Below are 15,070 nucleotides of genomic sequence, written 5' to 3'. Positions count from 1 at the left end.
CTCACTCTGAGTATACATGTATTGATGTCCAATTACAGTGGCTGTAGCTTTCCTATCATAAAGAAATGGCCAAATATTAAAGACTGTGGACATTTTAATTAAATGTTGTTTTAGTCAATATTAAACACAGATTAGATGTAAGCAGTAAAGTGTAAAAAGAAAATCGCCAGGCCGTTGGCACCCTCTGCAGGCATTTGTTACAATGTAATGTACAATAGCTCTATTGTTTATAATACATGTATTTTAACAATTTTGCTCAATAAAACCATATGATTACTTGCTTTTGATACTTTATTTGAACTAATTATTATTGCCTCATTGTTATTATATATGTATTTTAAGTAATTTTAAAGGCTGTTGTTCACTTAGGTCTATTTTTAGTGCTACAAAGAAAATTATAATTATCAGATTACTTGATTAATTATCATTATAATCAACAGATAACTCTATTACCAAAATAATCGTTAGTGACAGCCCTAACTCAAGTGTGCGTGACACTTGCGACCAGTGTTTTCAGCTTCAGCCGCCTCAGTATACAAGTACATGAACACACAAGCATATACTAGAACTGTGCTGAGAGTCACTCATAAACATCTAACAGTTTCTTTAAAAAAAAAAAACAACTATTGTCATAAAGGTATTCACAGCAAACCGTCAAAATAAAGGTTTGGTTTAACTTGAAGAAACTGTGACAGAAATATATTACTTTATGTAATTACAGTACTACTACTAATAATAAGATGATAAAAATATTATTTTTAGGGAATGTTTGCCAGAAAAATTACAAACTCGATTCCAAAAAAGTTGGGACACTGTACAAATTGTGAATAAAATCCGAATGTAATGATGTGGAAGTTCCAAATTTCAATATTTTATTCAGTATAGAACATAGATGACATGTCAAATGTTTAAACTGAGAAAATGTATCATTTTAAGGGAAAAATAAGTTGATTTTAAATTTCATGGCATCAACACATTTCAAAAAAAGTTGGGACAAGGCCATGTTTACCACTGTGAGGCATCCCCTCTTCTTTTTACAACAGTCTGCAAACGTCTGGGGACTGAGGAGACAAGTTGCTCAAGTTTAAGAATAGGAATGTTGTCCTATTCTTGTCTAATACAGGCTTCTAGCTGCTCAACTGTCTTAGATCTTCTTTGTCGCATCTTCCTCTTTATGATGCACCACATGTTTTCTATGGGTGAAAGATCTGGACTGCAGGCTGGCCATTTCAGTACCTGGATCCTTCTACGCAGCCATGATGTTGTAATTGATGCAGTATGTGGTCTGGCATTGTCATGTTGGAAAATGCAAGGTCTTCCCTGAAAGAAACAACGTCTGGATGGGAGCATATGTTGTTCTAGAACTTGGATATACCTTTCAGCATTGATGGTGCCTTTCCAGATGTGTAAGCTGCCCATGCCACACGCACTCATGCAACCCCATACCATTAGAGATGCAGGCTTCTGAACTGAGCGCTGATAACAACTTGGGTTGTCCTTGTCCTCTTTAGTCCGGATGACATGGCGTCGCAGTTTTCCAAAAAGAACTTCAAATTTTGATTCGTCTGACCACAGAACAGTTTTCCACTTTGCCACAGTCCACTTTAAATGAGCCTTGGCCCAGAGAAAACGCCTGCACTTCTGGATCATGTTTAAATATGGCTTCTTTTTTGACCTATAGACTTTTAACCGGCAACGGCGAATGGCACGGTGGATTGCGTTCACCGACAATGTTTTCTGGAAGTATTCCTGAGCCCATATTGTGATTTCCATTATAGTAGCATTCCTATTTGTGATGCAGTGCCGTCTAAGGGCCCGAAGATCACGGGCATCCAGTATGGTTTTCCGGCCTTGACCCTTACGCACAGAGATTGTTACAGATTCTCTGAATCTGTGGACGATATTATGCACTGTAGATGGTGATAACTTCAAACTCTTTGCAATTTTTTGCTGAGAAACTCCTTTCTGATATTGCTCCACTATTTTTTGGCGCAGCATTGGGGAAATTGGTGATCCTCTGCCCATCTTGACCTCTAAGAGACCCAATCATGTTGCCAATTGACCTAATAAGTGAAAAATTGGTCCTCCAGCTGTTCCTTATATGTACATTTGACTTTTCCAGCCTCTTATTGCTACCTGTCCCAACTTTTTTGGAATGTGTAGCTGTCTTGAAATCCAAAATGAGCCAATATTTGGCCTGAAATTTCAAAATGTCTCACTTTCAGCATTTGATATGTTATCTATATTCTATTGTAAATAAAATATAAGTTTATGAGATTTGTAAATTATTGCATTCCTTTTTTATTCACAATTTGTACAGTGTCCCAACTTTTTTGGAATCGGGTTTGTATTTACAGAAAAATGTAAACAGGGTAAATGTGATTTGCCCTAAAATGTAAATACACAACACATTTCTGAAAAAAAAGAAAGAAATGATATAATACTTTTTAAATAAAATAAACTAGAGATGCTTTTGATTATTAAAATATAATGAAACCATTATATTGATTTCAGAAAATGAATGGCAAACAAAGAATTTGGTCAAATAAAACTGAATTTTAGGGGAGAAAAACATACTTCAAAGGGCCTTAAAATTTTTTTGTTAAACTTTTAATACATTACTGTTAATTGTATACCTTTCATGATTTCAATTAATCAGACATGCTTTTTGATTAATATTTTTAAAAAATGAATTTGGTAAAAAATAAAACAGATTTCATAGGGCCCTATTAAGTACAGTGTCAACCATTTTTGTATAAAATTATGTCCAGTTTCCATCTATAACCCTAAAACGACCACACAAATAACAAAAACAACTTCACAGTTCAAATAATATATTTTATAAAAGGGCTGAAAGGCTTGAAAAGCCTTTTTCAAAAAAAAATAACATATTTTTGTGGTAGACATCATGCCACAGATGCTGTTGATTGACCTTAACTTGTTCTACACCCTGAACATTCCTTTAAGTGCAGGAGTTTGTATTTTATGAACCGATGCAAGTTAAATAAGGCCGGATCTTTCCCAGAAAGTGAAATCCCTCACTTACAGCTTAACTGAGGCAGAGGCATTTTTATGTGGATGGGCGGGAGTCTTTGCTCTGATCAGAAGTGCATGCGCAGTTATTAATAAGCATGATAGCAGAGCTGCGCTTGTGTGCCTCATGCATGATGGGAACGGTTGTCACATCTTCTGTCTTGTTATCCAGCCCAAGTCTTCTTTTTTTTCTATCCCTTCAAAAAAGGGGGAGATAATTGAAACACACTCATGAGAGAGTTGGTTGAAAGCGATAAGACAAAACTAATGGAAATAAAAAGAAGAGAGAGACGAGATGGAAAATGACTTACAGAGAGACTCTGACACACAGAAGGGAACTTTGCATCAAAAGTACCCATAGTGCTAAACTGTAATACCCGCTTATGCAAATCTCTCCTCCATTCAGAATAGATGCCGTTCGCAGGTTCCCATGCCAAAGCGAACAGACGCTGCTGTTTCTCTGGCTGTGTGTTTTCTCCACCATCAAAGCAATCAGAGAGGCTATAAGATTGCAGATTGAGATACAGACCCCAAGCCGAGTGAATCCTTCAAAGGAAAATTGATTTAAAATGCCAGTTAGATAAAACCGATAAAAAGATCAACAGACTGTTCATTGTTTCACTATGAACAGTGAAGTACGCTATGATTAGCACAATGAAAACAGCAACAAATATTCATTCCAAAACAAAACAAGAATTAGCCACTCTGGAGAGGCGTCGTTGGCATCAGTGCAGCCTGGTCAGCGCTGTGCCCACCATAATGCTGCCAACAGCCAAAATAAAGACAATGAATCATTTCTGTCATGAGATCTGAAAGCCAGTGAGATTCGTTCAGCGAGGCGCTGTATTCAGAAGCAAAGTGAAAACTCAATCACCTTATATTGAGGGATCAGGCACCACTTCAAAGCTCACCTCGGGCAGAAAGAGGGTTGAATTTTCAAAGACACACATTTGAGAGCGGAAATAAGGTATAAGGTCGGGGAAAAAGTCATAAGTACCTCGGGCACAGTTGTGCCACTTATTGGAAACATTTTTAGATTCAATTAAACTCCTGCATATTCCTGCAACCGCATCAAATCGAGAAAAACTCATTTTTTTATGAAACAGATACCAACCCTACAGAGTCCAGAAAACATCCCTAAGCTTACTTGCTCAATTAGTTTTGATGGGTCAGAGCATTCTCGGCTTACAGTATATGGGCATTAACCCAAATCCAGACGGTATTAAACCACATACGCGGCTGTGTATTAAATCGTATGAATGTGCTGGGATGCTGTAATGCTAAGTGCCTGGCAACACTGAGCCATCTCGGCCCCTTGCAGCATTCTTCCTCACCTGGCTGATGCACCACGCTCTTTCCGCATCCTTACTGTCACAGACCTCAGCGGCCCATCTGCTGCTTATCTCAGCCCTGCACATGTGGGAGATTACAGACCATCTCCTCCAGGTATTTCACACTTTATTTACACCCTCGGCCTCCATAATGGAGCGATCCAGGATGCAGACAATCACAGCAGCAATGCTCCGATGATCAGCATTGTTCCGGCTGGGAATAGGTGGTGACTTGCATGCACGTGTGCATGGCATTGTATCAACAGAAGGAGCGTAGACCACCTCTATGACTAATAAGTGCTTGCTCGCCAGGTGCTTTTAGAAATATTTATTTTGTGCAGTGCACAGAAATGGGTAATGTTGTATGGTTTATTTCAGCTATGCATTTTATATGCTACACTGCACATGTAAATAACAGACAAGGAAGTTTTGTGCTCATTTTCCTTAAAATTCAATTTCAGCACAATATGATGGCACTTTACAATGCGAGTTCTGATAATGCATTTACTGTTGCATCTATTTCTTTGACTTAGGGGCCATTTACACCAGCGGCATGCAGTGGGGTTCTGAAATGAGGAGGCAAAGTCCTCACAATTTTTTTTTAATCACATGAACCAATCACAGCTGAACATAACCAGTCATGTCCAATCATATCGCAATGGAGGCACTGCCTTCTCTAATGTGACTTTCTCAATTCATTCTCAATTACCCACCACATGCTTTGGGGGTCTGTTAAAACTCAATGGGCTCAGGGTAGGCGAGGGAGACGCGGACTCCTGTTGTAACTTTGCCTGTTGGTGTCACTGTTGGACCGTTTCAATTTAGAAAAACAAGTGATTTATATGCTTTTTTGTGTCATAATTTGTATTTTTGTACTATAAATTTTTCTTATCCAAGGAGACACTGCCTCTCTTGGAAACACCCCTGATTTACATATAACATGTATTAGCATTCTATTGCAATGCTTTTCCACCATTCCTATGTAGAGTAGGGCTGCAATAATTCCTCGATTCTATTCAAGTATTCAATATTAAAAAATCCTCGATTGCATTTTGCCCATGTCAAGTAATCGTAAAAATCCCGGAAGTGGCGCATTCCACATATTAAAACTATTTTGAAATCATAATAAAGCATGATGCTATTAAGAATTCACAAACACTACGATTTAATTATATAAATATTTGCGATGCAGGTTTAATATATGCGCTTTAATTATTCACATGCGTGTAGGTTAAGTACGTGCTCTCAGAGCGGCTTCATTCACAGTAAATGCTGCTACACAAACTGTTAGCATTTACATGAGAGGAGCGTCTCAAATTCTATCTCTGCATATGATTTTGTGAGTTTGGGTTTATTATAACGTTCATCTGGTAACATAACACACCCTATTTAATCAGATTTGTAAGATAAATCATTCAGAAACCTACACAAACAGGAGAATACATCATCTTTCTCAAAATGCCAACTGTTCTTTGCAATTTCAAAATAAAAGTTTAAACCTTCACTCTGAGTTTTGATGTCCACATATTCAAGGCATTACAGCGGCCGCAACGTTTATATCATGAAGAAATGGCCAAATATTAATGATTAAGTGGACATTAAATGATGTTTAAATGTGAATTAAATTATGTTTAGTCAATAATTAAACAAGGATTAAATCACTCAGTAAAGTGTAAAAACAATTGTCAGGCCATTGGCATCCTCTGCAGGCATTTGTTATAATGCGTAATGAACATTAGCTCTATTGTTTATAACACATTGTGCATTTTCAGTTTTGTTCAATAAAACCATATGATTACTTGCTTTTGATCCTTTATTTGAACTAATTATCATTGCCTCATTGCTATTATAAGTCATTTTAAAGGTTACTGTTCACTTAGGTCTATTTTTATTACTACAAAAAAAAAAAAAAAAATATATATATATATATATATATACACACACACACACACACACAATTATCCAATTACTTGATTAATCATCAGAATAATCAACAGATTACTTTTTAAATAACAGATTACTTACATTTTAAATATGGTTGTTCTTCTTACAAAAACACATCGATTCACTACAGGAGGCCTTTATTCACCCCCCGGAGCTGTGTGAGGCACTTTTTATTATGGATGGATACACATTATTGGACTTGTTTTGGACTGATGAAATGAGATGAGAAACACCTGTCAATGCCATTCTAAAGCTTGGGAGTGCCAGGATAAATAAAAAAAAAAACTCTGATTGCATTTGTTTGAAAGAAGGAAGTCATATACATCTAGGATGCATGGAGGTTAAGTAAATAATACAGTACATTACAGTAGTGTTGGGTCCTATCGTCAGCCTGCGAGATCGCCAATACATGATATTTCATTTAATGATATTCTAATGGACCACGTTGTGACATCACTGCATGCAGAAAACAAACATTGTAGTCCAAAGGAGCCGTTTGTTGAAGTTTCTGAAAAGGGATTTTTTAAAAATGAAATATCTCCCTTTGGAGTGGACTTTGAGATTTGCAAAAAGTGAAAAAGCATAATAGCACCCTTTTAAAAGAAGTTCAACTTTTAACATTTTTAAATGCAAAAACACATTCTGTGATTTTGTACAGTTTGTATGACCTCACTTGTCTGTGTTTGGGTGTTCCAGACATGCTGTGTATAAGTGGTGGAGACTTTTTCAGGTAACAAGTTAGTGTTTTTATGAGTACTTTATTGGGCCCTATTTTAACAATCTAAGCGCATGCCACAGGTGCACTTAGGATGTGTCCAAATCCACTTTAGCTAGTTTAACGACGAAAAAAAGGTCGGCGTGCCAGACGCATGGCCCAAAAGAGTTGTACCTATTCTCCTAATGAGTCACTGGTGTGTTTTGGGCATAATGTGCAATAAACCAATCAAAGTGTCATCTCCCATTTCCTTTAAAAGCCAGTTGCACTTGCACAATGGTGGATTCACAACAGCAAAAACTGAACGCTTCTCCAGTGACAAAAACGGATCTGCTTGTGTGCTCGTTTTAATATTCAGCATGTTTGTGTGCTGTCTCTGTGTGTGTAATAAGCAGAGTGTAAGCGCATTGTGCACCCGCCTATAGGCGAATATTACTAACGTGCCCTTTAAATAAAAAAATATATATATACTGTACCATTGACTGTAGACCAGGATTTAGTTGGTCAATGGTGCAATCATTTTCAGTTGCCTCAAAATAGCAATGCGTCAACAATGTGCTTGAACACACCTCGTTTTCAGTCTGTCATCTCACCTGGTGTCGTATTGCGCCTGATGTATGATAGGGCCCAGTGAATCATTCATCCAACCACTTCAAAATGCTGGTTCACACCAAAACAAGCAACTCTTTTTAGGAATGAACCACTGAATCTTTCACTTAACCAACTTGCTTATAAAATGGATTCATCCAGGAATGAAACAAGTGACTGGCTCCATCAGAAATCACATACTCTCTGAATAGGTCATTCTTTTTTGAAAAAGAATTAAAGTAATAATTCACCCAAAAATGAAAAGTCTGTCATTAATTACTCACCCTCATGTCGTTCCAAACCCGTAAGACCTTTCATCTTCAGAACACAAAATAAGATATTTTTGATGAAGTCAGAGAGCTTTCTGACCCTGCATAGACAGCAACGCAACTACCCCATTCAAAGCCCAGAAAGGTACTAAGGACATCGTTAAAATAGTCCATGTGACATCAGTGGTTCAACTGTAATTTTATGAAGCTTATTGTGTGCAAAGAAAACAAAAATAACGACTTTATTCAATAATTTCTTTAAAAAACAAAACAAAAAAAGTACCATGCTTGTGTGTGGTGCTGCTAACACAGGAGCTGTCAGCTTCACTGCCATTCACAAATACTCTCCTGTGGCCTTATGGGATAGCAAAGTGTCCATTCAATACTCACTTCAGAATCTTGGCAGAAAAAGGACATAAGGTATATTTTTTTGCCTACTGTTTTATGAATGCTGTGAATTTGGACATAGCCATATATAGTAGGGAGGTATGCAATTTTGGATGCAGTCACTGTCTTTATGAGTGAGTCATTGAATCGTTCAGTCAAATAATTTGTTCACAACACTGATTCATTCAGTAGTAGAGCTGCTTTACATCTGAAACTTAATTTGTTTCATAATTGATTCATTTTACAACATCTGCACTATTATTTTCCTGTTTATTAATATTAACCTGCTTTGAAACAACACAGTATGTACGATATGCACTAATAAATTAATGACTTGACTAGCTTGACTACTCTATGTTGTTCAGAGGTGTACAACGACAGATTCTCCTTTGGCTTTGTTTGAAACTATTTTCATTATCGGAGTGAAATACACAAAGTAACTGAAAATATTATGTCTGAAACATAAGTTATTCAACATTATCTTATTTTTTATTGAAAGTGTTGTACAAAATCAATATCGAACTGTCTGAATATATGAATATTCATCTGAAGACTGGTTCTCGGCCCTGGTTTACAAACTCAAAACGTACACTGTTAAGAAACCACTGGTCTGTGGTTTCAATTTTTCAAAGGTTACTCTTTTCAGCAATTACTGCAAGACTGCAATGGCAAAAGGTCATGCTAATAACATAATAAGGGGGGCATCTACAAGATTACAAAACGTTAGCTTTTCACAAATTAACGTCTTCATTTAGGTGTACTCGAATGAGGTCGCTCTCAGTCCACTCTGAATGTTACGACCTCGAGTTTAACCAAAAATCAACATTTGGACAGTCTCGACAGCCCTCTTGAATTAAGGATTCATTAAGCTTAATAACCTTCCAGTGGTTGTCCACTGGTGAGCTAACAAAGGGGCATAATTGAGAAAGGCCTTCGGATTAGAATGTGATTTCATTCAAAGGGACAAAATGAGTTTTGCATGTGCTAATCTTCCTTTTGTGCTTGGGAATATTTGCTACAGAAGGGAGACAAGTTAATGAGCATTCAAGCGTAGATGAGCAGAAGAATTTTCACGAACGAAACAGGCCCGGCATATTTGGTCAGCAAACAAAATTATTTAAGGCGTGCTAAGAATATGGTAATCTACCCAGCGTTTGATTGACTCTGGGCCAAATATAGTCACGGAAATAAAAAAATATTTAATGGGAATCACTCAAATTGCAAATTCAGACTAGTGCTCCGTAAAAGACACCAGCGGATGGCTATTTCATCCGTAGAGAGCCGAAAGGAGAGGTTATTCACCAAGGATAGAGAATATTGCTTTTGAAAAGCATTTCAGACAGCATAATATCCCGCGTCCTAAAATATATGAACATCCTTGCCCCTCATGCTGCCCACAGAAATTTATAGCTTCAAATATATCTTTTAATTTGTTAAAGTAATTTGGAAAGTTAACGACTTCACAGTGATGGCACGAGCCAAACCTCGCACTGTCAGGAAAAAGATGGGCACTAATGATTTCACACTTCCTGAGGGCTGTGTCAAAACGAAGCAATCACAAGCATTTTGCTAATAATTTTCATTAATCACATAAATGGCCTTGGTTATGTTTTTGCCCCGGCTAAGAATAACACTATACACGAAGCTGCTTTTTACAAGCAACCAGGCTGTAAATGTACAAGACACAAAAGCCTCTTGACTGACACTTTATAAGATGTAGGATAAATCACGCTGTTATGAAGGAGCATCTTAAAAGATGAGTCTCTCTGCTGACCCGCTGTTCACGGTTCTTTATGCAAAATCAGGGGTGCCTTTGTTCCTTTGTGTCCATATGCTGGCAGAGTTTGACTGGAGGAAAATCTTTTGAGGTTTCCCTGCCAGGAGAAACCGCTGCAACTGGCTGCACTGCTGGAGACAGAAACAACTGGTGCGACTGGCATCCGCTCTGTTTGCTGCTTAGAATACTAACGAGAGTCAGCGCGCCTCAACCCTGAGCCCTAAACAGTGTTAGGATTGTTCCATTGGAATACATCAGGATGTCTGTGTCCGGCCCCTGGACAAAAACACCTGTAATACATGCCACAGCTCTAACCCCTCCTGACTTAAGCCTCTCTATATGTTCCACTCAACATATAAAATCTGTTTTGGGACAATCTGATAACTGTCAGCTTTCTGCCCAGCAGCCTCCTGAGTTAACAGCAGAAACTGTAAACCTGTGTGTGGCAATATAGAAGGTTTACAGGACAAAAGACTGGCTTATAATTTCATAAATGACAAAACTGGTATCATATGGTGTCTATCAGCAGGTTCTCTTGTTCTTTTGCATCTGCACTGCCTATCAGAGTGACTTACACATATACTGTTTTATGTTTCTAATTCTGTTTGCTGTTTACCATTTCAAGTCAGAATGTTTAACAGGAAATACGCTTTTGAAGAAGGTCTAATAATTAATTTGAAATTATCAATTTGTTTACATTTTTCTACATTTGAATGCACAACCAGTCCATGTTTTAAATTGGTGGTGACTACATCACTCGATGTACCTGAGATTAATATACAGTTTATGGATAAACTGTAGATTTATAACTGCTTTATATGTTTAAGACTCATTTGGAAACATTATATCAAAGTTCGACACATACAGTGAAAAAAAGCGCGGAAACAAAACACTTTACGGTTGTCACGCGCTTTTGAATTATGTTGATTATGCCTCAATAAGAACAGTGGCAGCTGTAGCGGAGACTATAAAAGATGTGATAAAAAATAGAAACAACCATTATCAGGAAAATGTACATCTAGACCGACAACACGACCGACTTACACAAGACCGACGCCGGAACAGTTAAAGAGCGCTTTGGATAAAAGTGAAGAAAACGAGTTTGCAGCTCACCTGTGTCTTAAGAGGTTCGCCCTGTTCAATGATGCTGATGAAAGGTATTTCCAAAAACGAGGACATGAACTCCACTTGTATGAGCTCCTCGTGGCTCTGAGGGAACGCAAGCACAGCCGAGACTCCCTGAACAACGATATCCTGACACACGCACCTGAACATGGACTCTGGGTCTCCATTGAGCGGTTCTCGGGACAATACTTCCAAGCTCAGGTTGTACGGCAAGAAGTTGTTCCCACTTTGCCGGAGGTGGACGAGGGCGCGGTTGAGGGCGCCCTGTATCCTGGACTGCTGGCGGGTCGGCAGGAGTGCACCCAAGCGCACGGTGTGCCCAATCCGTGCCAGGATGTGACAGGGCTGGGGATGCAGATGACAAGGGTAAATAAACATCTGGAGCGCGACCTGGAGCCCGACGTGAAGGTATGCCAAGAATCTGGAGAGCACTAAATTCATCCTGCTCCTTTCGCAACTGGATTGAGGTTTCGTCACAAGATGGCATCGCTCTATTCTTGTCCAGTTGTTCTTGTCCTTAATGGTTTTACGCGCACGCGGATACAGCCTCGGTTAGAACGCAAGTAGTGCAACCATTCCGTCTACTCCAAGTGTTGAAGGCGAGGAGCTGCTGTGCGCGCAGTTCAGGGAGGAGGTGCTGTGCCACTGGAGATCTTCTCAGCATCACCGAGCTCGGAGGGAGGACAGTTGTGGCCACGTCAGGTTTGCTAAAAGATCAGATTAAGAAGAGCTGAGCTTTCTCAGGTCACTTACGAAATATTAAGCTATTGAATGTCTTCAAATCTTCACTTCATTTAAAGGGGCACTCAGTAATTTTTGCTTATTGAAAAGTTTTACACAATTAAATTAACAGCATTTTCGGGGAGGAGAATCGTTAAAAAAAGATTGCAACTTTTCCAGAAAAATATTTAATTGTCCGTGAAGCGGGTCGCCCCCTCTTGGCCGCTGCCATGTTGACATCACATGACCAGTTGCGTCATGCATAATACATTTACTTTATGTTGCGTTTTCAAAATTGAATCAAGTACACACAATGGTCACAGCCACAGCAAAATGCCTTTTGTATATTAGACCGAACTACCAACAGCATTCAAAAATGTTGATATTAAATTCAAGAGCGTCCTAAGTATTGATATTAAAACAACAGATTCCTGTTAGTGAAGTACTTTTCTGCATTCAGGCTGCATCCGGATGTTAATATGAAGTCAAAATCCGCATCTATCGGGACAAGGGACCAGCTAAATGCAAAGGTAAAGCAAAAACTCCCAGAGTGCAGCTTTAAGTTGAGATAGGTGCAAAATCCTCTACGCTCCAGTGGCTGCCAAGCCAAATATTTTTTTTACAGTTAATGATTTCAGTGAAGTCTTAAAAAGAGATGAAGAGGTGACTGAGGCAGTAATTGCCTCCTGAATTCAGACGTTTGGCATAGTTCAAGGACAATACCCTATTCATAAATTAATTAAATAATAAATCCATGGAAACACGGATGCTCTGTTCAGTAGAATTAATTTACAGTGGCCTTTGTTTGCTATAGAACAGTAATCCAAAAATATTAACTTGTCACTCTGTTTGAGCGCAGGACTGAAACGCAACGTAATAGATTTTTCTGTTCATCAAAAACAAGGCTAACAATACAATCCTTTGATTTAGACCATTAGTTTATTTGAATAAATTTCACATTTAAACATCCCAAGACCCCTTTAACAGAGCATTTAAATTTAATACTGTAGTCACCGAAGGCATTTTTCACCACTGGGTGGTTAATATGTTGCAATAAGCTCATTAAAATATTCTTTTCTCCTTTAGTAATTAAACAGAAAATATATATCTGCCATAAACTTCTCATTACACGATGCTACCGTAACAGGATTGGAGTTTAAAGAAAATGATGCGCATAAGCATTCAACTGAGCAATGAACATGTGCCAGGGTCATAAACGAACTTTTATATTAAGGAGCAATATTTTATTATTATAAAAACAATACTATGTTGTCTTTAATGTCAAATACTTAAAATTACCCAATTACTTTAATCAATATTTTAAACTGTTGTCAATAACAATTGTTTAAAATTGTATCTAAATTAGGCCTACATGTAAAAACAGGAGCTCACAGGTCTGAAATATTATGACAAAAATCATTATTTATATTGTAATAATGATTATTAACATCCATATAGAACACAATATAAATGTTTGTTTTGTTTTGGGCACGTCACATTCTGCATTCATAGACAAACATCTCAGTCTATGATGTTAGCCAAGTGTAGCACATTATGCATAAACTCCCATTATAATCACTAAAGCTATGAAATAATCTTTAATTTACAATGTATCTGCACTGTGTTGTTGATGATGAGGGAATTTGTGATGGTGCGAAGTCATCAACGGCTCCAGCGTTTTCAGCGCAGACTAATCTAAGCACCTCTGATTGGCCAATGCATTCTGTAGTTCAACAGAAGCGCGTTTAATTGGTTTTAAGACACAAAACAATGTGTCAATTCACAAAAAATTCCGTGAATTGACACTTTTCATTCATTTTCACATTTCATTTCATTTTAATTGTGTAGGGGCATTTTTTGCCTTTTGTCTTGAATTTATGGTGCATTTTTGTTCTTTTTGGTGGCATTTTTGCCACAAGCCCTCATTAATTTATGATCCTACAAGTGCCTTTTTCACCTCTGTGAATGAACACTAGAAATATGAACATTCAGGGGTTGGGCAATGAAACTGAAACACTAGCCAACATATTGTTGGAGGTTTCATGGCTATATTTGTGCGGCCTGGTGGCCAATCTTCACTGATTGCACACTCCACCAGTAAGAGCGAAGGTTGTGAAGGTTGACTATGTGCACCCAATGGTTCAAACACAGTACCCTGAAGGTGGTGCCATGTATCAAGATGATAATTCACCAATACATACAGCAAGACTGGTGACAGAGTGGTTTGATGAACATGAAAGTGAACATCTCCCATGGCCTGCAAAGTCACCACATCTGAATATTATCGAGCCACTTTGGTGTGTTTTAGAGGAGTGAGTCAGAAAAATTTTCAGAAAAATTCAGTTTCATTTTCCATCCCCTGTAGTTATGTTTAATAACATCATCAGATTATCACTACCAGTGTTGGGGAAAGTTACTTTTAAAAGTAATGCATTACAGTATTGTGTTATTCCCTAAGAAAGTAACTAATTAGATTACTTATGGAAATAGAAGATCTATTTTGGCAAACGTAAAAGCTCTTGCACACCAAAAGTGAAATGAATAAGCCTCAGGCTGAAGGAAAAGTACATTCACGTCTGTACAGTAGAACTTAGCAGAAGAAAGTTCAACACATTTCAGCAAAAGAAAAAAAAGAAGCACAAATGTTTATCTAGAGTAATTTTGCTTATTAGTATGGTTGAATTGGATCATCGAACGTCAGCAGCAAATACACTGGTTAATAAAATAGGATTAAATACATAAAGGATATTTGTGTTATTTAACATTTAATTATTGCAGGTTTGCATTTCACTGTTTTTATTCATTTTAAGGAATACTGAATCTGTTTTTTCTGGTATTGGTAAACAAACTTGCTGTCCTTAATGGAGGCTCAAACCCGAGGCTCAGCTTGAGCATTGAGTTCAACCCCCCCCATTGTGATATTACCTAGAGGAAGAATAACAGAAATAGAGGAGGAGAAGGGGAGGTGGAGGGATGCCGGAAAAACTGACGCTGGGACGGTGCAATGAGAGCTGCTTATATAGGCTCGTAATGATGATTGACAGGACTGAATGATTAGGCTCCTCCCAAAACTAAGTTTGGAACTTCATTTAATGCATGTTCACATTCATTCTAGAACTTCAGTAACATCTTACTCCTGATTTCTCTCAACATGGGGACAGGAGATCTGTCAAACAATAAA

General features: G+C 37.9%; 1 protein-coding gene across 1 annotated transcript in view; it reads right to left on the bottom strand.

Annotated features, from left to right (window-relative positions):
* The window catches only part of grin3ba (glutamate receptor, ionotropic, N-methyl-D-aspartate 3Ba), a 65,856-nt gene extending 54,146 nt beyond the window's left edge, over positions 1 to 11,710 (bottom strand). Inside the window, exon 1 of the mRNA XM_051125862.1 lies at positions 11,158 to 11,710. Coding sequence (XP_050981819.1) covers positions 11,158 to 11,610 — 453 coding nt within the window. The 5' untranslated portion in view covers positions 11,611 to 11,710. The remainder of the gene's footprint in view (positions 1 to 11,157) is intronic.
* Between the last annotated feature and the right edge of the window lie 3,360 nt (positions 11,711 to 15,070).

Source organism: Labeo rohita, chromosome 2 (assembly GCF_022985175.1).
Source record: "Labeo rohita strain BAU-BD-2019 chromosome 2, IGBB_LRoh.1.0, whole genome shotgun sequence".
In the NCBI taxonomy this organism is placed as follows: domain Eukaryota; kingdom Metazoa; phylum Chordata; class Actinopteri; order Cypriniformes; family Cyprinidae; genus Labeo; species Labeo rohita.
This window is presented reverse-complemented; position numbering and strand designations above follow the sequence as displayed.